Below are 25,860 nucleotides of genomic sequence, written 5' to 3'. Positions count from 1 at the left end.
TGCCACAATATCGGCCGTGGACAGTAGCCTGGGTTGCATACACAACTAGTTGTCCCGGAGCTGGGAAGGCGGAGCTATGCGAAAAGAGGGGGAGGGTTGAGACGCCCCATTCAGCCATCTTTGCATCAGGCTGGGAGCGCCCCTGCACAGCCCGGTGGCCTGGGGCTTCCCTTGAGGGATGGCGCGCACTTGTGACGTAGCACAGCCTTCCCTCAGCAGAGGTCTTGGAATATCACAGCTGAGAAGGGGGTCCCACTCGGAAAACCCAGGGACGCTATATCAATAACGGCAACTTGTGGGTCAGCAATAGCGAAAATCTGGGGCAAAACTGAACTGAAGGCTTAGACTCTTGCAACAGCCTTGAATCTCTGGGAACACCTGGGAGGTTTGATTATTAAAGCTGCCCTGCCTCTCTAACTACCCAGACACACACCCCACAAGTTGTATTTTTTACTACTTGAAAGAACCCTATAAAGCAAAGCAAATGCCAAGAGGCCAAAAACAACAGAAAATCTTAAAGCATGTGATAAAACCAGACAATATGGAGAACCCAATCCCAAACACCCAAATCAAAATTTCAGGAGACACAGTACTTGGCGCAATTAATCAAAGGATTACAATCAAAGAACGAGAGCATGGCACAGGATATAAAGGACATGAAGAAGACCCTAGAAGAGCATAAAGAAGAAATTGCAAGAGTAAATAAAAAACAGAAGATCTTATGGAAATAAAAGAAACTGTTGGCCAAATTAAAAAGACTCTGGATACTCAATACAAGATTAGAGGAAGTTGAACAACAACTCAGCCTCCTTGACGACCACAGAACGGAAAATGAAAGAACAAAAGAAAAAATAGGGAAAAAAATTGAAAAAATTGAAATGGATCTCAGGGATATGATAGATAAAATAAAATGTCCAAATTTAAGACTCATTGGTGTCCCAGAAGGGGAAGAGGAGGGTAAAGGTCTAGAAAGAGTATTCAAAGAAATTGTTGGGGAAAACTTCCCAAACCTTCTACACAATATAAATACACAAAGCATAAATGCCCAGTGAACTCCAAATAGAAAAAATCCAAATAAACCCACTACGAGACATATTCTGATCAGACTGTCAAATACTGAAGAAAAGAAGCAAGTTCTGAAAGCAGCAAGAGAAAAGCAATTCACCACATACAAAGGAAACAACATAAGACTAAGTAGTGACTACTCAGTGGCCACCAGGAAGGTGAGAAGGCAGTGGCATGACATATTTAAAATTCTGAGAGAGAAAAATTTCCAACCAAGAATACTGTATCCAGCAAAACTCTTCTTCATATTTGAAGGAGAGCTTAAATTTTTCACAGACAAACGAGTGCTGAGAGATTTTGCTAATAAAAGACCTGCCCTACTTCAGATGCTAATGGGAGCCCTACTGACAGAGAAACAAAGAAAGGAGAGATATAGAAAAATTTAACAGACATATATAGAACATTAGATCCCAAATCACCAGGATGCACATTTTTCTCTAGTGATCACGGATCTTTCTCCGGAATAGACCATATGCTGGGACATAAAACAAGCCTCAATAAATTAAAAAAAAAAAAACAAAAACAGTTGAATATATTCAAAGCACATTCTCTGACCACAATGGAATACAAATAGAAGTCAGTAATTTTTGATTTGTAACTCCACTATTTACTTCCTACAGGATATAAAATACATAAACTCTAATGACAAATCAGTCGTTTTGGACTCAATGTAAAATATGTAATTTTTGACAAGAGCTACATAAAGGTGGGGGAATGGAGGAGTATAGGAACATAGTTTACATGTCCTATTGATGTTAAGTTGGCATCAAAGAAAAACAAGATTGTTGTGGATTTAAGAGGTTAAATTTAAGCCCCACAGTAAACACAAAGAAATTATCAGAGAATATGACCATAGAGATGAAAAGTAGAGTATGGGTTATGAGAAGTGGGGGAATGGGCAATGGGGAGTTAAGAAATGAGTGTAGGGTTTCTGTTTGGGGTGAAGGGAAATTTCTAGTAATGGATGGTGGGAAGGTGATAGCATTACAACATTCTAAATGTGATTAATCCCACTAATGGAATGCTAGGGAGGGGTTGAAATGGGAAGATTTAGGCTGTATATATGTTTCCACAAGTGAAAAAGAAAAGAAAAGAAAAAGACAGTCTAAACAGGCAATGACAATTAAATGCCAAGGATGATCCTGGATGGGATCTGAGGATGGAGGAGAGGAGGCTCAAAGGCACACAGATGGGACATAAGAAAAAAAAAAAAAGGAAATATAGAATGTAAACTTTGTATGAATGTTGAATTTCTTGAACTTCTTAGCTGCGCTTAATGGATTGCATAAAAGAATGTTGTTGTTCATGGGAATTGTATATGTGAATTATATTGTTTATTCAAGGATGTGTGCAGCTTGCTCTCATATGTTCGGAAGACACAGCAATAGATGATGGATAATAGAGAGGGAGGGAGGGAAAGAAAGAAAGAAATGGTAGTATGACAGGATGTTAAAGTTGGATCGGGGTATCGGGGGAGGGAAGTCAGGGTATGCTGGAGTTCTGTGTATGCGTTTTGTATTGTTTTTGCAACTGTTCCTGTAAGTCTGAATTTATTTCAAAATAAATAAATAAAATTGTATCATTAAATTTTGAAAGCAAGTTGGCAGTACAGCTCGAGAGCAATAAAAATTTGGATGCATTTTGACTTACTTTAAGGAATTTTTCTTAATATAAAAAGTAAAAGAAGAGGAAAAGCTAAATACTCAAAGTTGTAGCATTATTTGCAATAGTGAAAATTTCAAAAACTAGGGAAAATGAGATGAAGAGTTAAAAATAAATTAGATGAAATATGTAGCCATTAAAGTAATAATTATGAAAGCTATATAGTAATATGAAAACTATTTATGATGTTATTTTTAAATGAACAGAAGCATACAATATCACACACTTCAGTTAACAACTGTGAACATCATTTATGTGTATTGAAAAAAATAGGAAGCTAACACCAAACTATGAAAATAGTTAACCTTGTTGAGTGATGAAATTCTTTGTATTATTCTCCAGTCTGGTAATTTCCATAACTGCTGTTTCAATGCCAGTTACTTAATCATTTTAAACAGATTTTTTAAAATTCAGCTTCATGTTTCAAAATAATTAGACTTCCTCCAGTGATGAATATGTAAGAGCTGTAGATGGTTCCTGGAAATACTTGGAAGGGAAAATAAATCAATTAAAAAAAAGCATCCTGTTATGGTTATGTCAGGTTTTCTCACTTTTTGTGTCTTTACTTGTTTTAATAACTAATAAGAATATTTGAATAAAGTCTTTTTGTTTCTTTTAATTCGTGATGACCCCATCTGGTTTTATATAATCTTTAGACAATTGAATTTTAATTTTCTCTCACTCTTTAAAAATTAATTAATGCTGACTTGTCACTGAAAGAGGCATAAATCAGGCAAGTAGTATTAAACCCATCCCCAAAGCAAGAAAAGCCAGTAAACAGGCCCAATTGTGCTACCAAGGAACTCCAGAATTCTGTTGAGATTAAAGCCTGACACAACTTTTTTTACTTACCTTTTTTTTTATTTTACAAATATATTTGACTTTCACTTTATAAATTTTCATTTCGTTTCATTGTTTCATTTAATTTTCACAAAGTGCTTCACATGCTGGTGTTCTCTCAACCCAAGTAAGCGGCAAGCTTTCACTTTTCTTGTTCTCACTAGAGCACTCTGTGACATTGTATATGAAGCAAGACTCACACAAAGTGTCATCTTCCTGACCGATTTCATGCACAGGAGGTGAAAAACAGCCCAGCCCCAGGGGGAGTGCTAACTGCCAAGATGTCATTTCCTGTTTTCCTCCGCGGTCAGTGTTTCTCCACCGACACACTGCTGCCGCCAGATTCACAGCTAGAACCGTCTGTCATGGGAGCAGGACTGTAGTAGCCAGCCAGCAATTTCTAATCCTAGGCTAAATTTCATTTAGCACATAACCAATAACCATGGGGGAAAACATATCCTCATTTTTGTCTACAGTTCAGAGGGCAAAAACTGCAGCCGTTGATGCCCGCTGAAATGTTGAGTTAGGCTCACAATTTGTTTTTTACAAATTTGAAACCCATATTTCTGGCCTTTCCTGAAAAATAGGAAGATCTGGCTGCAGTGAGACCCACTTTTCTCACACAGAGTGAAATTTAGCTGGAGTTGAGTAGCGGATGGCCTCCTTCCACAGGGCACGGGCTGCCAGTTCCCAGAGCAACCCACACATGCTGACCCGTTGCCAAACTTACTTCTCTGAATTGGAAACCTCTCACTAGTCTAGGAATAAAAAGATGACATAAAAATAAAGCATCGTTTACAAAAATACTGTAAAAAGTCATGGCCCAAACTATTTCCGTATATTCTGCATTTGTTTCTGTGTCTATATGATTCTCTCTACCTCCTTGTCCTCCTGAGACTTTTACTCTTTTTTTCCCATTGTGTCTCAGCTGAGATCTTTCTTTTTGTTCCTTTATTTCTTCCTTTTCCTCCTTTTCTTTCATCTTCTCTTTCCTTTATATTTTATGACAAGATGTAACAGAGAACAAAAGTACTATCTTACTTTTTTTCCTCTAATTTGTTGTATGGGCTATATTCTTTAATTTTTAAAATAGCTAAGTAGAATATTTTATATTTGTGTCTTTAAAAGATCTGAAGAGAAATAAAGAAGTGGTTTTATCTGTCTGGTTTCAAACCTACTGTTTTTATAGATTAAGGGTGATATGATATGGTTGTTCCTTCATACCTTGATGTCAGTTGCTTGACATTAAATGCCTACCTTCTGTGATAAAGGAATTGGGCTAGACATGGATGGATGGATACAGTGATTAATAAAACAGGTTTTACTCTTAGGTAGCTTTCAGCCTAGATATGTAAAAATTAACAGTTTTATGTAATATATTCTGTAATAAAGATACCATATGAAATGAAATCAAGGCAAGAAAAAGAGAAAAGAATTGAGCAGCTCATGGAGAACTTTACTCGGTCATCTGGTCTTCATAAGAAATTGGAAGGAATAGAATTTTTGAATAAGACAATATCATTATCAAGTCTGAAGGGTGATTTGGAGAAACAAGAGATTATAAGGAAAGGAGCCCACATGGGCTGCTTCAAGTCCAGGTAGCAGATAGATGAGTTCCTAAATTAAGATAGTGGCTGTGAGTGCAAGGAGGGGAAATGGACTTAACTTACATCATGGAAGTAGAATCGGTACACTTGGTTTATATTTCGTTTACATGAAGGTAAGAATAAAGCAATAGTCAGCATCCTCTGGGGTTTTGAACCTTGCTAATGGGAGGAAGGTGATCTCAGAAACAGATACATGAGTCAGGGGAAGTAACAGGTTATAGAGAGGCAAATCAAGGCTGCTTTGTGGAAGATGATGCTGCAAGGTGTACACAGGATGGATTTGAGATGCCAGCCAGATGCTAACCTTTGTAAGTATTGCTATAGAGGTGATAACAATTCTTCCTCTAAGTGAAAACATGAAAATTGAGAAAAGGACTGAGGATAGAACTTTAGGAAAGGACAAGATTTTAGGGACTAAAATAAAGTGAACCGTGGTAGGAATTGTGGGTTAAGGGTTAACAAAATTGTGCCTTCTGTATGTGAATTTGGCCTGCAGTTAGCTTCTTACCTCCATTCCCCTGATAACTTAATTAAAATGGCATATCAACTATATTACCAGGCAACATTGCTTGGTGGGGGGACAGGTCCCCAAGGGAATGGTGACTCCACCATTAACTTATTACATGGCTAGCTATTCTTCGGGGCCACTTGATATTGCCTTAAAATAAAGATTGGAGACACAAAACACTGAGTCAGGAAAGCCTAGTGCAAGCAATGCTGAAACAAGTCTCCTGCAATGATCTATTTTAAAGGTTAGAGAGAACTCAGCTATGAAACCATCTGGAAATTTTGTTTAATGGTAGATCTTTAATCATCCTTTCACTATCTTCTATAGCAAATGGATTTTTCCAGTGTTATATGCTTCTCACCACCACTAAAGGGAAGTACCAGGAATGGCACCTGGATCTGTCTTACTCCAAATTCTGTGATCTTGGACTGTGTTAAGGGCCCGCTGCAGCCCTGCCTAGCAATCATTAAGAATAATGCCAGGTTCACATGTTGTCTTCTTGTCATTTCACAGGAAGGGACTGAATAGTGTCATCCATTTATTTTAAGTTTGATACATGTTTCTGTAAGTTTTGCACATTTTATTACATAAGTTTTGCACATTTTATTCATTTCATCTCTTCTCTTTTACCTTTTGTTTTATCATTGCCAATATTGTAAAGATGTTCTAATTTTTCCTTCATGAGTATCATGAGGGGATTGTCCATTTTCAAAAAATCTGCTAATGAAAACATTTATGCTTTTTATTATTCATTCCTCTTGTACTGCTTGAAAAATTGGGGCATTTGATGTATCTCTCTTCCTCTAATGGCCACATTTCCTTCTCTGCTTTTATAATCACATGCATATTTACATATTACGTGAAAACAAGACACCAGCCTTTTGGATTTATGTTTCACAAGAAACATACCTACAAGTTTTCATAAATGAGATCATCATACATATGAACCAATATTTTTTAATGAACTTAGAGTGCTATTAATAATTATGCTATTATTAAATAGCTCCAAATAATGTGAAATGTAAACTATACATCTGTCTCACAAATGAATATAGATGTAAAAATGATAAATAAATTATTGGCAGGTAGACTCTAGCTATGTATTAAAATCATAATATGCTGTGAACAAGCATGAATACCTCATAACAACAGCATTTAAATGTCAGGAAATTAATCAACAAAATTCATTAAAACTACAAAATAACATAGATTCTGGAAAATCCTTGTGATTATATCACTTGATGTTGAAAGGGGATCTGATAAAGTTTACAGCAAAATGTTAATGAAAATTCCAGGTAAGATAAGATGAAATAAACTGTGTAAATATGATAAATGCTATTTACTAAGAAACAACTAGCAGTGAAAAACATTTTAAATGGAAAATGATAAAACCACTTCAATTATAAACAGGTATCAGGCAGGAACAGTCACCATTACCATTAATATTTAATATTAAATAATATTAAATAATATTAAATAGTGGGCAATGCAGTATACAAGCAAACTAAATGATTGGAATTTGGAATCAGTACAAGAAAATAGAAGAAAAAAATTATATATCCTTTTCTGATAATATAATTGTATCCCTTGAAAACCTAAAGGAGTTATGTTAAAAAAGATAATTGATAAGAGTATTTCTTATACTGAACACAAGAACTATATATGTTATATATGTATATATTGTATGTGTATATATATGTGTGTGTATATATACAATTCTACATTGATTTATAAATAATTCAATAACTTTCCTCTTCATCAAGTGTAACTACCAAAAGTAGAAATGGGGAAAATACTCCATTCACGATAAAAACACAACTATAAAACGCCTTAGAATAAATTTAACAAGAACAACATAAGACTTAGAATAAAGCAAACTATAAAATCACGTGTTTTTCAGGATGTGAAAAAAATGTAAAGATATAACGTGATCTTAGATAAGTAAACAATACTAAAAATGTTAATTCCCTTAAAATTGATATCAGAGTTCTGTACAGTCCTAATTAGAACTCTGAAGAAAAATTAGCATTGAACATTTGATAAAATGATCTTGTCATACAAAATAATAAGCACCTGAATACAGCCTTGGTAATTTTGAAGATGTATAGTAATATGTACTGTCTTTACCTGATATCAAAACACATAATAAGACATTGTCATCAACTCAATAACAATAATAGCTAACACTTTAGAGTACTTGCGTATGTGTCAGGCATTGTATTGCTTTATTAAATTTTCACATCAACCATGAGGTAGGTATCCCAATCTTACAGAAGCAAAGAGAAGTTAAGAAACTTGCTAAATGTCACACGGTAAGTGGTATAACTAGGATATGAATCACAGGTCTTTTTATTCCCTAGTCCAAGCTTAAAATCATAAAATTTTGCATAAGAATAGAATAGAAAGCAGTGAAAGAGATTGAAGAATTCAGAAGTAGGTTCTAATATAAACGAGAATTTGATATATAAAAACATACTTTAATTCACTGGGGGGATAGTGACATAATTAGAATATAATGCTGGCATAACTAATGTTTTATCTACAAAGAAGTAATGTCAGTCTCATTTCACAAATATACTAAATTAAATTTTGTTGGATTTAAGGCTTAAATGTTTAAAAAAAAATTGGTTTAGCAAAATGAGAAAGGTTTTTAATCAAAACAGGAAATCCAGAAGCTATAAAAGAAAAAAAAGCCATATTTAACTTGCCATATGAAAGTTTTACATTTTAATATTTAAAAAGGCAAAATCAATGACAAATGATGGGCAATATTTACAATTCAGCTGACAGATAAAGGGCTAATATCTGAAATCTACAAAGCGTTCTTCCAAATTTATCAGAAGAAGACAACCTAGAAGAAAAGAATATTGCAGAAATAGCCTTTGGACAAGACTGAAGCCCATGCCTGCTCAGGCCTGCTTTACCTGGGAAATTGATTTTTGGTCCATATAGCCTTGGAACAAATATTTAGGAATGTGCTGTGTGTTTTTTGGATGTATCATTTGCACTTGGTGTGGAGCTGGACCTATAGCCTATAGTTTCCACAACTCTTGTTGTGGGGACTGGGATGGTCAGAAATGTATGAAAAGAATGGCAATGGTAAGATTCTCAAAGCACCTAGGGGACTCCTCAGTGTCTCAGGTAGTAGTACATTAACAGTCGACCCCTCTGTCAGGGAATTTGACTGAGCTGATTTCTAAGTGTAGAAGTTTACATTCTTTGCTAGTTTCTGTTGGTCTCTTTAGATCAGTAACACTGTTGCACCCTCTAACAACTATGGACACATTCATTCATTTATTCAGCAAACATTTATAGAGCATCTATTATGAGCCAGTCACTGATCTAGGTTCTGGAAACACAGGTATATCAGAGCCAATTAGAACACTTCTTGACATCTGGTCCTGGCCAAGACAGTGTAGCATGATCAGAATTACCCCCTAACATAAAACAACTAGAAAATGGGACAAAATATAGGGGGAAATTTCATATGTTGGACCTCAGGCCGTGCGGGACTGTGATCCCAGGAAAACAAGAACAAATGAAGTAAGCTCTGCCATCACTTGGATTTTTTATAAATGTAGTTGCTAGACCACAGAATAAGGAGGAAAAATTGACTCCTGTAGTTTACTGAGTTGAGAAGCCAGAGATTACAGTTGGGAAGACAAGATGGCTGCAATTTATGAGACATAGTACCTGTGCCAGTTTCAATGTATTATGTCCTCCAAAACGCCATTATCTTTGATGCAATCTTGTGTGGGCAGACATATTAGTGTTGATTAGATGGTAATTCTTTGAGTGTTTCCATGGAGATGCAACCCACACAACTGTAGGTAATAACTCTGATTGGATAATTTCCATGGAGGTGTGGCCCTGCCCATTCAGCGTGAGCTTTGATTAGTTCACTGGAGCCCTATAAAGCTCAGACAGAAGTAGCGGGCTTGCAACAGCCAAGAGGGACACTTTGAAGAATGCACAGAAGCTGAGAGAGTAGCTGCAGCTGAGAGAGACATTTTGAAGATGGCTTTTGGAAGCTGATGCTGACATTTTGGAGAACACCATTTTGAAACACAACCTGGGAGCAAGCAGACACCAGCCACATGCCTTCCCAGCTAACAGAGATTTTCCGGTTGCCACTGGCCATCCTCCAGTGAATGTACCTGATTGTCGATGTGTTACCTTGGACACTTTATGGCCTTAAAGACTGTAACTGTATAACCAAATAAACCCCCTTTTATAAAAGCCAATCCGTTTCTGGTGTTTTGCATTCCAGCAGCATTAGCAAACTGTAACAGTACCTAACAGGAGGAAACTACCAAGAGGAGATCCCCAAAATCTGCATAAGATTCTCTTTGAAATTTTATCTATAGATGAGAAGGGTGAAATCCCACAAGGCAGAACAAAATAAAGTTCTCAGGAAAAGAAACAATGACAAGGGCCCTAGAAGATAAAAAAATTCTCAGGGCTCACACATCACCAGGAATCATTTAAGTTTCTTCTAGCTGTGAGATATTAGAGACCCAGAAAAGCAGTGTTTTAGGAGGAAGCATAAACTCTAAAAGTGCCCTAAATTTGTCTTAAAAAGAAAGAATCAAATTAATTCACAAGTAATTTAACTTTCATTAAAACTACAACATTCTTTGAAAGGTACACAAAGAAATTTAGGATATAAGAACAGAAATTTCAAGGTTTCTAATGTTAAATTTAAAAACTACTAGACATACAAAGAATCAGGAAATCATAACCCATAATGCAGAGAAAAATCAGTCCATAGAAACAGGCCATCAAATGATAGAGATAATGGAATTAGCAAATACCTTAAAGCAGTCACTATAAATATGTTCCAGATGCTCAAGGATATAAATCAAAATATGAGTACGCTGAGAGGAGAAATTACAGATTTTCAAATATCAAAATAAAATTTCTAGAGATGAAAAAGAAAATAGAACAATTTTAAAATTATGCTAGATAGAATTAAGCAGATTAATTTATGAAAGAAAAGATTGAAAAAAATTGAACAGAGCCTCGGCAACCTTTTAAACAATGTAAAGTTGACTGATATACCTGTAATTAAAGTCTCACAAGGAGAAGAGAGAAGACAAAACAAAATTCTGAATAATGAATGAAACTTTTCCAAATTTGATCTGAGAACTCAATAAACTCAAATAGAATAAACATAAAGAAAACTACACCCAAGTATGTTATAATCAAGTTACTAAAACCAGTGATACATAGAAAATCTTAACAGCAACCTAGGAAAGAGATACATTGTATACAGAAAAACAAACATAAGAATAACAGCAGTCTGTTCATGGGAAACTGTGCAAGACAGAGGACAGTAGAGTGGCAGCTCTGAAGTATGGGGGAGTGTGAAAAATGGGAAACTGTCAATCTAGAATTCAGTATACAGCAAAAAAATCTTTCAAAAATAAAGATACAATGAAGAATTTGCAGACAAAATCTGAGAGAATGTGTTGGCCACAAACCTGCACTATGAGAAACTTAGAAGTTCTTTGAGGTAAGGAAAAGTATAGCAGATGAAATGTGGGATTTACATAATAGAATAAGGAGTGCCAGGAATTCTAAATATGTTAAATGTGGGGCTTGGCTTTTGGTGTAAGTTTATGCAAATTGAATTGGCTAGTTCATTTCTAGGATGCTAGAAAAAATGCATCCTTTTCATCAGAGGATCCTTTAAATGTGGGGAAATACGTCCAGTTCCTCTTAATGTAAACTTCTGTAAATCTTCTGTCTGAATCTTTTATCCTCTTCTAAACACTGACATAAAAAGCACAAGCACATATGCACTTAAAATCTTTGGAACAAGATAGAGCTTTCTTGGGCAGACACACAGTAGTGGAATTAATAAATCTTATATCACATGGGTCAGAATATTGGGAGGTAATTGAGAGTATAAGGAACAGATTTCCTATAGCATCAAGTCTACAAGCGCCCCTTAAAATTCTTGGAAGATTTTAAGATTAGTTTAAAAAACAAGGCCCAATTATAAGCTATATTTGAATCCACCTTAAATATAAAGACATAGGTGAAAATTAAATGGGTAAACTCTGCAGGTAAACTCACTGCCCTCCCCTCTACATGCGGCATGATTCCCAGGAATGTAAATCCCCCTGGCAATGTGGAAGATGACTCATGCGGATGAGCTTGGCCCTGGCATGGTGAGATTGAGAAAGCCTTCTTGGACCAAAAGGGGGAGAGAAATGAAACAAAGTTTCAGTGGCTGAGAGATTTCAGATAGAGTCAAGAAGTCATTCTAGAGGTTATTCTTATGTATCATATAGATATCCCTTTTTAGTTTGTAGTGTATTGGAATAGCTAGAAGAAAATACCTGAAACTGTTGAACTACAACCCAGTAGCCTTGATTCTTGAAGATGACTGCATAACTATGTAATTTATGTGGTGTGACAGTGTGATTGTGAAAACCTTGTGGCTCACCCTTCTTTTATCCAGTGTATGGACAGATGAGTAGAAAAATGAGGACAAAAAGTAAATGAATAATATGGAGAGATAAGGGACATGGGATGTTTGGGTGTTCTTTTTTACTTTAATTTTTATTCTTTTTCTTTTTTTGTGTGTGGTAATGAAAATGTTCAAAAATCGTGGTGATGAATGCACAACTATATAATGGTGCAGTGAACAATTGATTGTATACTGTGGATGGTTGTGTGGTTTGGAAATATATCTCAATAAAATTGAATTAAAAAAATTAAATGGATAGAAAAAAGATATACCATCCAAGCACTACTCAAGTAAAACTTAAATGGCTATATTAATGTAGAATAAAATAGACTTCAGAAAAAGAAATATTATCAGAAATAAAGAGAAACATTTCATAATGATAAAGGTATCAATCTCTCAAGAAGATATAGCAATCCTAAATGTATATGCACCTAGCAATACAGCTATGATATTTAAAGCAACATTTGATTGAACCATAAGGAGAAATAGGTAAATCTACAAATATGGTTGGAGATTTCAACATTCCTAGCTGAATAATTGACAGAACATATAAAAAGAAAAATCAGTTGTCTTGAAAACACTATTAACCAACTTGACTCATTGATATTTGTAGAACACACCATTCAAGAACAACATAATATGCATTCTTTTTGCATTCACATGAAATGTTCACTAAAACAGATCATGTTCTGGACCATAAAACAAATGTCAATATATGTAAAAGGATGGAAATCATACAATATATACTCACTAACAACAACAAAATTAAGCTAGAAATCTATAGCAGATAAATATCTGGAAAATCTCATGATAATTGAAAATTAAACAACATACTACTAAATGACAAATTGGCTAAAGATGAAATCAAGTGGAAATGAGATAATAGTTTGAAGTGAATGTAAATAAAAGTACATAATATCAAACTTTATGTTATGCAGCCAAAGCATTCTTTAAAGAGAAATTTATTACTTTAAATGCTCATATAAGATCTAAGTTTTCACCTTAAGAAAAAAGAAGAGAATTAGACCTAAACACAGATGAAATAATAAAGACAAAAGTAGAAAATAAAACATATAGAAAACAGAAAAATAATAGAAATAACATCAATAAAACTCAAAGATGGTTTTTGGAAAAGATCAATAAAATTGATCAAAGAAGAAAAGTACAAAACAACCAATATCAGGAACAGTGGAAAGGCCATCATTGTAGTTATTAAAAGAATAGTAAAAAAAATATATTAAAGAGGACAACTTTATAGCAAAAAATGGAACAATGTAAATGAAATAAATCCTTGAAGGACACATTTTCATAGGTCACTGAAGAAGAAATAGGTAACCCGAATATTCCTATATCAACAAAAGAAATTGAATTAGTAGTTTAAAATCTCCACATATAGAAAACTCAGGCCCAAATGGCTTCACTGGTGAATTCTACTAAACATTTAAGGAAGAATCAGACCAATTCTATACAAATTCATAAAACAAATACAAGAGGAAATACTTCTAACATCCATTTATTAGACCAGCATTATCCCCTATGAAAACCAAAGATATTACTAGAAAAGTAAACCACAGACCAATGTCCCTCATGAACGGAGATGCAGAAATCCTCAACAAAAATATAAATAAATTGAGTCCAGCAATATAATAAAAGAAATGATATCATGGCAGTTAGAGTTTGTTCCAGGAATACAGGGTTGATTTAACATTTGAAAATCAATTAATGTAATTTTTCATATTTCAATAAATGCATAAAAAGCATCTGAGAACACTCAATACACATTCATTATAAAAACTTAGCAATTAGAAATAAATAGGAACATCTTCAACCTAATAAAGAGCATTTACCAAAAAGTCTAATATTTTACTAAATGCTGAAGAGTGAATGCCTTATTCCTAAGATTAAGACAAAGACAAGGATCTCTACTCTTACTGCTTCTACTTAGTGTTAGACTCAGTTTCCTACTCAATGTTATAAAAGAAGCAAAAGAAATAAAAGGCATCCAGTTAGGAATGGAAGGAAAAAACTATATTCACAGAAAATATGGTTATGTAGAAATTTCTAAGGCATCTATAAAAGCAAAAACAAAAACACTAGAACAAGTAAGTAAATCTTACAAGTTCACAGGATACAGGATCAAGATACCAAAATCACTTTATTTTTGTGTATGCACAATAAACAGTTGGATATTGAAATTAAAATATACAATGCACAAAACATCAATGATAGTAAATATTTAAGGATAAATTTAACAATATGTGTATTACCTGAACACTGAAAACCACAAAATATTGCTGAGTGAAATTAAAGAATTTTTAAAACCCTCCTCTCCAGAAGGTTACATTCTACTGAAGGAGACAGACAATAAATAAATAAAATATATATTATCTTAGATATTGATCAGGTCTAAGGAAATAGAGAAGGGGATGAAAAATTGGGGACAAGACTGTTCAAATTTTGAATATATGGTTCTGGAAGGTCGTGGAAGGCCTTACTTGCAAATGCTTTTGAGAAAAGAGCTGAAGGAAATGAAAGATGGGGAGCATTTCAGGCAGAGGGGAGAACATGTGCTGAGATTCTAATACAAGTGTTTGCCTGGCTTGCTTTAGGAAAGTGGAGACCAGTGTGGCCAGGGTGAAGGGAGCTAAGGTGGGGTGAAATAGGAGATGGGATCCAAAAGCTGAGCGGGGACCAGGACATCTAGGGCCCACTGGTCAGTCACACTTTGTCTTTTATGATGAACAAGATGGGAAAGAAGATTTCAAGCAGAAGAGCGATACAATATTATGACTTGCGTATTTAAAAGATGGCTCTGGCCACAGTGGTGAAAATGGAGTGCAGAGGGCAAAGACAGAACCTGGGATAGCAGTTGGAAGGCAATTATTTTGCAATAGTTAAAAAAAAAAATCATTGCCTTAAACTAGGGTGGTGGCGGTGAAGGAGAAATAAAATGGTTATGAATATATTTTGAAGGTAGAACAAGAGTATTTTCTAATTAACTGGATGTAAGCATTGTAAGATAGAGAGAAAGAGACAAGATAGCCAAGGGTTTTGACCCAATCCGCTGAGTGATTGGGGTTGCTATTATCTGAGATGAGAGAGAAGGTGGCAGGGGCTAGAGGGGGAGATGATGGAGTATAAGGGGGCTTAGTTTAATTCATTTCGATTTGAGCTGCCCATTTGACATCCAAGTGAAGATATCAGGGAAGCAATTGGAGAGACAAGTTTGAAGTGCAAGATGAAGACCAGAATTGTATATTTCATTGTGGTTAAAGGGGAAATTTTAAGTTGTATATATAATATTAGAATAACATTTTTTTAAAAAAATCCAGGGAACTGCCCAACATAAACAGTAAACCCTAAGTTAAACCATGGACTATAGTTAATGTTACGATTATGAAAATGTGCTTTAATCAATTGTAACAATTGTTGCACACCAATGCAAGTTGTTAATAATAGAGTAGTAAATGGGAATCCTGTATTTTGTGTGTGCTTGTTCTGTAACCCATAACTTCTCAAACAAATGAGTACGTATATTCATACATACATACATAGATAATGGAAAGAAACAGCTAAGAATGTGTCAAGTCAAATAATTGTGTCTAGTGAAATATGTCAAGTGAGATGAGACCTGAGAAATCATCATGACCTTTAACAATGTGAGTCTTTGGTAACCTTTGGAAGAGCAATTTTGGCGATGTGGTAGAGATGAAAACATAATAGGAAAGAGCTTAGGAAAGAAAAGGAGGGGGAAATTTGGAGTATGGAAAATAATTCCAAGGAGATAAAGATAGACAACTCTTTAAAGTAAAATCCACATTGCCTAAAACAAGTGGAATGATGATCAAATGTATTCATGAGCGGGGAAATATAAACTAAACTATCAGTGGAGTACCACTTTTCATCCACAAGAGTGCCAAAATTGAAAAACAATTTGGCAATATCTATAAAAGTTTTTTTTTAAGTGTTATAAATTGATCAATGAACACCGCTCTTAGAAATCATCTGACAGAAAGCAAAAAAAAAAAAAAAAAACAGCAGTAAGAATACATGTATGAAAGTCTTTATTACAACATTGTTTATAGTAGCAGAAAATTGGAAATGGTATAATTACCCTTTAGTAAGGACCCTGAATGAATAAATTAAAGCCACACCATGGAATATTATACAGACTTCAAAAATTACTAACTCAAGCTAAACCAGTTGCTTTGGAGTCGTTTCCTTAAGGTATTTTCTCATGAGAAAACTCTAAAGTATAAAGGTCTTGTCTAATGTGATGTCATTTTAAAATGTCATTATGTGTCTATGCTTGTTTGAGCATTTATGGAGTGATACGTACCAGGTTGACAATAGACGGCTCTTTGGAGTGAGTGGAGCGTCTGGGCAGCTGTTGGAGTGGGGTAGGGAAAGTCAGATAAGTCAAAGGGAAACGTAGCATCTTTGATGATCCCATATATGTAAAATTACTTGTGAGTATAAAGAAGTTAGAAGGAAGAAAGGATAGTCATCTGTATAATGGATTGTAGGAATGTCCATAATGAGTTTTTAAGTGAACAAGCAAATTGCAAAATGATGTTTAAAATATGATTATATTTTAGTAAACAGCAACACCACCACCACCAAAATCTGCATAATATGTACTTCTAAGTGAACAAGGAAAGATATAGAGAGCTTAGGAATGTTGTTGGCAAGGGTTATTTGCCTTTTTTTTTTTTTACATTTTTTATTGTGAAATATAAAATGTATACAGAAAAGTGATAATTTTCAAAGTATTATTCAGCAAGTAGTTATAGAACAAATTTGAAAGAATGTTATAGTTACAGTTCCACAATTTCAGTTATTTCTTTATTGTGAAATATAACTTATATACAGAAAAGTGATAACTTTCAAAGTACGATTTAACAGATAGATATGGAGCAAATTTCAAAGGTTATGGGTTACAGTTTCACCATTTCTGTTTGTTATTTTCTTTTATACTTATTTCTATTGATTTGTGTCACTAGATATAGTAAGTATGTTTTGTTAAAACTTGAAAAAAAAGCAAATAAAAATGTAAAAAACATCAATTAACTGAATATTCAGATAAACAAGGAAAGAATACAGCCACTTTTAATATTCTATAGCAAGTTTGCTGCACTAATTTTATTAGCAAATTTTCAAAGTAGCATCAGCATGCACAGTTTTACTACAGAATTCTCACTTGTGTTATATGTAATACTTTAAAATTCTTTGTATTTTTTGTAGGAATCATTAAGAGCCATCCGGTATGAAATATCCCCAGATAAAGAGTACGCACTTTTTTCATATAATGTGGAACCAGTGAGTACAATCCTTTTTCTATCTATAAAATAAGTGTTTCTTTGTTCTGAGACCTAACATTTTTCCTTGAATCTTTGGTCTTTGAATCCTGAAATGTATGCTGGATCCTGGGACAGTCTCTTTTGTATGTCACACTGCCGCCTAGGAGAGAAGAGAGGTATAAAAATCTTAGGAGAAAAAAAAATCAGTTTCACTTTAGAGCTATTTCATAGGATTTTCTTGGAGATTGTGAGAACTTCCCTTTTTAAAGAGATTTATGTAATTTTTTTATGCAGTTATTTTTCTTATTTTCTCAACCACACCATATATTTTTATCCTAATAATCTTTGAGGGATTTGTAGTATTCTGGTTAAGAGCTGAGCGATCACTTTCATTATATACATCTTTATTTTAACATTTTTAATGAGTCTTCCATAAAATCGCACCAGAATTTTCTATAAGATCTCACCCTGGGCTTTAGTGGAAGCCTAAAACTTGTAACTTGGAAGTCTGGAAATTTTTCTCTAACATGCTGATATTCTTAAGTTCATTTTGGCTCTTTAATTTTAAATGAGCTAGCAAGTGAGACATTTGTTTAAGTGAAGCAGATGTTCAGTTTACAAGAGATTAGTAACTTTTGAAATGTGCATTTGTGGAATTTTGTTTTCTGACAAATAAAATACAGAATTCTATACCCTTTCTAGTTCTTCTGAGGCCATTTTAATTAGAGATTCCTGAAGCTTCTGAGACATCTAAGGGTTCTTGAATTGTAATTCTGTTTGGAGTCGCTCCTTGATAAATCTAAGAATCTTCTTGTGCAGGAGAAGGGCAAACTCGATGATTTACCTCCCAAGCAGGGGAGGGAAGTCAGGTCAGAGCATTGGTTCCCTTGGAGATGCATGTCCATTTTGAGTATGATTTCTTTTAAAAGTTGGTTCGACTACTGGATTATTTATTGGAGATTTCAACTTTATTTCTAAAAATGTGGTTTCTTTTTAAGACTTTTTGTGACTTCAGTTTACCATTTTTGTTGTTGCTTTTTAATGTTACATATAAAAGTTTTCATTTTCTCCATCCACAAGTTCTTTGGAACAATGGGCATTTTATCTATTTGAGGGATTGGGAGCAGTTGGTGAGCCTGACATTCTACAAGGTGACTTTTAGCCTTGTGACTCTGCATTTCCTGCTTCCAGCCCCATTCAAATCTTTACGAGCTCTTAGCACATGGGCACGATGTGCATGGTGCATGGGCTATTTCAGTTCCCTTCACCACCCTTTGGAAACTACCACGCATATAATCCTCACACCTGAAGGAGAGAAAATCAGCAGATATTTGAAGGGCTTTCATGTGGATGAGGTAATGGATTTATTCTGTGTTGCTCCAGAAGAGCACAGAAAAATAGATTTCAAGTCAGTTTTAGCACCCCAGAGGTGGGATGGAGTACCTTGGGAGGTAATAAGCACCCTGCTCCTAAACATCCTAAAATTTTCAAAACAAAGTTATATACTTGTTCTCCTGGATGCTATAAAAGAGATGCTTGCATTGGATTATTTGGAACAGGAGAGTTCTCTGTCTCTGATTCCATGGTTTTGTGCATGGTGGAATTCTCTACCAATTTTCCTCCTCATTCCCAGTGTTCCTTTAGTAAGAGTGCCTAAGGGTCCCATTGCAGCCAGTAACCTTTATGGTAAGGAATATTTTGCTAAATGTAAGAGCACTGGCTATATAGATAGGAACCTCGTAATAACCCTTCCTCACTGTGCACCACTTGTTGGCTTTTTGAGTAGGACTGTGTTCGGTTTGTTTTCTCAGGTGAAGGAAAATATGGGAAAGTTGGGATGGATTCAGAGACCTATAAAAATGATCAAAATATTGAAAATAAGTGCTATGTGAGATGCCTATAGACAGTGATAATTTATCTCAAACAAAAGAAGTAACCCTTAATAATTTTCAAGTATTGAACATCTACTGTATGTGTGACTCTCCAAGCATTTATTCTCTGTTCTTTGAAGGAAACACTAGAAGGGAAAGAGGTTGGGGTTCAGCATGAGTATTTGGAGTTAGATATTAGGAAGAACTTCCTAACTGGATAAACTAAGATATAAGTTGAATTTAGAAAAGGAGGATAGATTTCAAAAGAAGAGTCTAGGTGTGTAATTCTGGAATAAGTGGAATAGACCAGGATTTCCTAAACTGTATTTAATATTAGAATAATTATCTCTCACAAGATTAATGGGTATTCTTTCGGAGGAGTAAAAAGAAGGGTTATATTTTCAAATAAATTTGGGAACTCTAGTAAAATAAATTTCTTTACAGCAGGATTTTTTTACCTTTTGATATTCACAAGTGGGTTGCACAGTATTTTCCAAATGGATGGTACAATATGAGATTCCCATCTAATTGTAAGGAAACTAGATTTAAGTATCTCAGAGGCAGTTTGTATATCTTGTTTATATGAATCAAGTCAACTTTTCATTAAAAAGTCTATCATAAAGGATGTTTTAGTGTAAACCAACTGTCTAATTCCTGAGATCTCTCATTTGCTTGAGTAAATGTGTCATTTGCATTGCATTGCAACAACACTGCAGTACAAAGAGTTACCTTTCTTAAAAATCCAGGTAGTCCACATTGCATCAAGATAATCGCCATCCCTCCAACCTTGGCTGCCCCAAACTGCCCCAAAATAGTGGACTTGAAAGGAAAATAACCCTAGGTTCAAAGTTCTGATACTGAATTGACTCCTTTGAACCTAAGTTCCTATCTTTAATAAGGAATTAGTGTGTATCTAATAGTATTGCTGCAAAATACAGCCCCTGGCAAATGGTAGGTGCTCAATAAATATTAGTCCCCATTTCTCTCCAGTATTCTTCTCCATTGCTCCCATAAAGTGCACATTTCCAAGAAGATTTCAAATGTATTCTAATCCACAATGATGTCTCAATTTATTCTTTTATGTTGAAAAAGTTACCTGGCACTATGTTGTACAAAACAGATGTGTTACCTTACTCACAGAGCTTACAGTATAATCAAATGTGCAAACAGTGCAATTGTGACAAGGACTGCAAGGGACAGTTATGTAAGCATAAAATAAAGAGATTTGATCTAGGTGGCTAGATCAGAGAAGGTTTTCATGAGAAAGTGAAACTTAAGCTGGAGTCTGAAAAATCCTTATGGCTGGAATGTGCATGGCGGATAGGAAGAGTAAAGAAAATCAGTGCGGCTAGAGAGAAGAGAGTGATCTCTGCCAGGTTTGGGGCTGAAAGTAGGGAAGATAGATCGTGAGTTGTTCATGAGTTTGATTTAAGTAAATAACTGGAAATGTGTGTGTGTGAATTCATAGGCAATTTCTGGAATGGCGAAAACCTTGAGGGTAATTATCTTCAAGTAGGAAAATAAAACCACGGGTGTGAATGAAGCTACCTGGAGGGAACTATTATATGACATGAAAAGAGAAGAATGCATAAGATTGAGTCTTGAGAAACTGCAATATGTTATAAAGGATTAATCTCCAAAGGAGTGAACAAAGGGTATACCAAAGAAAGAAAATGTTCCTAAAAGGAGGGAGTGCGTCTCACTATGGACCTCTAGGACCCCAGCATCAGTCCCTTACCCACTTCTCTATCCCACTTTCCTTCTGTCTATACAATGTTGAGTTTATAATTCTCTCCTGGGCCTTTTACCTAAGCTCCAGACTATCTAACTGACTTCTCCCTTTGAATGTCTAATGGATATTTCTTATATAAAAGGTTCCAAGCAGAAATTCTCATCTTTCCTCGCCAACCTGCTGTTCCCTCAATTCCATCTTAGTAAATGAAAATTCAGTGTTTTCTGTTGCTTAAGCCAAAAATCTTGGCATCATCTTTGTCCCCTCTCTTTCTTTCATACCCTACAGCAGCAAATCCTTTAAGCTCCATCTCAGAAATATATTCAGAATATGACTACTTTTTTTTCTTTTTTTAAAATTCAGTTTTATTGAGATATATTCACATACCATACAGTCAGCCATGGTGTACAATCAACTGTTCACAGTACCGTCTTATAGTTGTGCATTCATCACCCCAATCTATTTTTGAACATTTTACTTATACCAGAAAGAATCAGAATCGGAATAAAAAATAAAAATAAAAAAGAACACCCAAATCATCCCCTCCATCCCATTCTTTTTTTCATTTAGTTTTTGTCCCCGTTTATCTACTCATCCATCCATACACTGGATAAAGAGAGTATGATCCACAAGGTTTTCACAATCACACTGTCACCCCTTGTAAGCTACATTGTTATACAATCATCTTCAAGAGTCAAGGCTACTGTGTTGGAGTTTGATAGTTTCAGGTATTTACTTCTAGCTATTCCAATACATTAAAACCTATAAAGTATATAGTACGTAAGAATGTCCACCAGAGTGACCTCTCGACTCCATTTGAAATCTCTCAGCCACTGAAACTTGATCTCGTTTCATTTCGCATCCCCCTTTTGGGCAAGAAGATGTTCTCAATTCCACGATGCCGGGTCCAGATTCATCCCCGGGAGAAGAATATGACTACTTTTTATCACCTCCACTGCTACCAGTCTTGTCCACACCATTCACATTTAAATGAATAACTACAATAGCCTCCTTACTTGTCTCTTCACCTCTATCCTTGTCCCTCCAAGTCTATTAGCCACAACATGGCTAGACTGATCCTTATAAAATATGAGTCAGGTCATTTACTTATCTGTTATTTGCTCAGCATCCTCCTTTGGCTTTCCTCTCAGAGTAAAAACAGAAACACTTACAGTGGCCCCAGTGCCCACCATGACTGGGCCTGCTCCGTCGCTGACTTTATCTTCCACTGCTTTCCCCTGGCTCATTCTGCCCCACAGGCTTCTTTACTATTCCAGAGCTCCAGCCGCAGGGCCTTTGTACTTGTTGCTTCTTCTGGTTGGAACACTCGTCCTCCAAATATATGGCGTGTCCTAATTTCTTTAGAGCTCTGCTCAGGTCATCTCAGTGCAGCTCCCTTGATCACTCTATACAAAAGAATAACCCCATCTGCCCTGGCACTCCCTCTTGCCTCCTGCCTTCACAGGAAAACATTTTCCTTGTTGTTCCCCTGACAAATTTGTATTTGTAAATTTATATATATTCGTACTCTATTCCCATCCTACATTTGACTGAAAGGTCCCTGAGAGCAGGGACTTAGTCTATTTTATTCACTGCTGTATCCTCACTGCATGAAACAATAGGTGGCACAAGTAGATACTCTATAATTTATTAAGCAATTGTTAGAGAAATGCTGCTGAGAAGTCAAGTAAGATGAATCCTGGAAAGTAGCTAATGAACTTGACTCTGCCATTACTGGTGGTCTTTGTGGAGCTCAAAGAGAGCTGCTTTTGTAGAATGATGGGGTCTGAACTCAGAATGGGTAGAGGTATGAGTATGCTCACCTTGTGTTCTCTGGAAAATCAAGCATGAAACAAAATCTTGCATCAGTGTGATTTATTTGGTAATTTCTAATTTTAGTAAGTGAGAGCAGGAAAATGAAATATTGAAGGAGGAAATGCAAAATAAGATTGTGCTATTGGGTTGGTCACCATTATGGCCACATTTTTCTTGATCCCTTTTGGATCTTCTGAGGGGCCTTATGTAATGCACCCCAAAGTTCTCTGCCTGGAGGATAAAAAGGGGGAGCATTTGTCCATTGGCTTCTGCCCCTCCTTGATAAAGGGTGGCCTAATAAGTGTCCACTTCCCCACCCTTCTAGGTTGCATGTGGTCAAGTAGAAAGTGGGTCCGTGTATGTGTCCAGGGCCAGTTGCATTGTATTGCATGAAGTTTATTGAACGTACATGGACTCAGTCATCTCGACAGTGACTTGAATAAAATGATGCACAAGAGCTGCCCGATACAGAATGGTTGGTAAGAAAAAGAAGTAGACCAGTACAGATAAATTAAGAAGTTTGGCTAAAAAGAGGCAAGGCAATAGTTTGAGGAGTGTAGGAATTAAGGGAGAGATTTTTTAACAATTAATTTTTGTGATATTTATTGTCCATCTCTTCTTCTCATTTATTCAAAACAATTACAACATTTTATCATTTTCCAGCTGTTTGACATATACTAGTTTCATTTGCCCATTTACAGTGTAAGCTACTCAAGGAGGGGGACATGGTTTTGTCATTTTTTTGTCTACCCAGCCCCTGTGGAACTAGCACAGGGCCATCTATGTACATCTTAGGTGCTGAACAAAGTAGTGTGTGGCCTTATCTTCTCTCTGAACGCTTAGCAGTGAACCAAGATTTGGTGACTTTATGCAGTCTAAGTTCTTGAAATTCAACCATATGCACAAAAAAGATAAAATTATGTAATAAAATGAAGAGACCCATTTTTGAAATATCTTAGTATCACATTATGTTTATTTTAAAAATATGGGGTCATAACATTAGCATACTTTTCCTACTAAACTCTCCTAATATTACTAAACTATGACTTGTCTAACATCCTTGATCATTCACAGATTAGGTAATTATACATATGTCAACCTTATGTTTCACTGATGGTCTCAAGTACACTCAAAAGAAGTTGCTTGAAAAACAACTAAAAAAAAATACCGATTATATTTGAGAGGGAAAAAAGAGTAAACCCAGCAAAAGTTTTCCATTTTGTTTACAGTTCCATAAATGGTGTGTCTGAAATGTGGAAAATAATAAATGATATGTTTTTATTCATGTGATGTATGCCTTATAGTTTGCAAAAGATGATTCCTTCCCAAAGAGGCAAAGTTTCCTAAATCAGTGTTATTTTCTGTAGTCCATATATGGAACTTCCTGACTTTTGTCAATGTACAGTTTCTGAAGGATTCTCTTGAAACTGAGCTAGACTTTGAGGGAATAGTATATTGTTTTTTATTTTTAATTTGAAAACTGTTAGTAGGGGGAACATTGCTTCAAAGCAAACATCCAATTAGAGCATCCATGTTCCTTCTTTGAAATCCTGAGGAGTGTTTGACAAACATGAAAAGTTTACCAAATTTCTTTGGGATTAGGAAAAAGGAAGTTAAAACGCAGTGTCTTAGATCATTTAAAATGTTAATATATTATTTGACTTTCAAAAAGGAAAGAGAAATCATATCTAGAAAGTATTCTTCCTCAGATACTCTTTTCTGAAATAAGCAACTGAATATATGTGAAGAATTTCATTGCAATATTTAAAATAGTAAATCGGGATGATTGGGCTTTTAGCCAGTGGAATGTAATTCTGGTCCAAATAAAATCTTGTCTAAAATCTGATCTAAATAAAACCCCCATCAGTCACAGAGCCCTTGAGTCAGCAAAATGGGTCTGTGTATCTCAACCTATCTGAATTAGTTATCTGTTGTATGTAACAAATTGCCCCACAAAACATATAAATATAATACAGCATTTATTCTCTTGCAGTGTCTGTGGATCAGACATCTGGTCCAGGTCAGCTGGATCCTGATTCAGGATCTCTCCTAAGGCTGCTCTCAGGGTGTCAGCTGGGGAAGGATAGGCTTCCAAGCTCAGTCGTGTGGTTCCTGGCCAGGTTCAGGTCCTCCTGAGCCATGGGGTTCTCAGACAGTTGCTTGGAAGATGGCCTCATCCTTGCCACGTGGCCCTCTCCTCAGGGCAGCTTACAACACATCAGTTTGCTTCATCAAAGTGACAAGCAGGAAGAGCTGGAGAGTGTCAGCAAGATGGGATTCATAGTCTTTTTTTTAACTACTGTCCTAGGTAACCAGCCCCTACCCTCACCACCCCCCAATACATACTTTTGCCATATTCTGTTTGTTAGAAACCATAAACAAGGGGAGGGGATTCCACGAGGTGTGAACACCAGGAGGTGGGAAGACTCGGAGCCATCTCAGAAGCAGCCTACCACACCATAAGAAATGTCCCTCATATTGATGGGGTACTTGAGTATCCTCTTGGCTGCTAAAGGAATATAACATGTCTGCTTAAAATGCAGAATAAGCTCCTTTCTTTCCCACATGGCCCCCAAAGTTCCAAGAAGTTAAAGAATCAGGGAGGTATGATTATAGCCTAATCTTAAGAGAGAGCCGTGGACTGGGGGATCAGAAATATAAGTTCTCATCACTCTTCTGCGAGTAACTGGCTGATGAACTGGGGGTAGGGGCGGCAAATAACTTTTCTGTCGGAGAATGTAGATGATGAGCTGCTTACTAGTGACTCAGGAATATTATGAAAACCAGTATAGATAATAACTTGTCTGGCTTATTGTGAGAATACAATAAATAATGTAAGAATATACCTAACCCAGATCTTGACACATATTGGATACTCTGTATATATGTAAGCTCTTATTATTTTATCTTTGTTATATATTCAAGCTCAGTGGAATAAAGATGTTGTAAATCCATGAAAGTATTGTATTACTATGATTCTCC

The 25,860-nt window shown here is 35.5% G+C and overlaps 1 protein-coding gene across 6 annotated transcripts in view; it reads left to right on the top strand.

The window, feature by feature from the left end:
- The window catches only part of DPP6 (dipeptidyl peptidase like 6), a 1,366,335-nt gene that overhangs the window by 957,547 nt on the left and 382,928 nt on the right, over nt 1-25,860 (top strand). For all 6 annotated transcript variants that reach the window (XM_037835750.1, XM_037835752.1, XM_037835755.1 and 3 more), the window contains one exon: nt 17,405-17,479. In XM_037835750.1, the coding sequence (XP_037691678.1) occupies nt 17,405-17,479 (75 nt within the window). The remainder of the gene's footprint in view (nt 1-17,404; nt 17,480-25,860) is intronic.

This window comes from Choloepus didactylus, chromosome 5 (assembly GCF_015220235.1).
Source record: "Choloepus didactylus isolate mChoDid1 chromosome 5, mChoDid1.pri, whole genome shotgun sequence".
In the NCBI taxonomy this organism is placed as follows: domain Eukaryota; kingdom Metazoa; phylum Chordata; class Mammalia; order Pilosa; family Megalonychidae; genus Choloepus; species Choloepus didactylus.
Note: the sequence above shows the minus strand (reverse complement) of the source record. Positions and strands in the feature narration are given on the sequence as shown.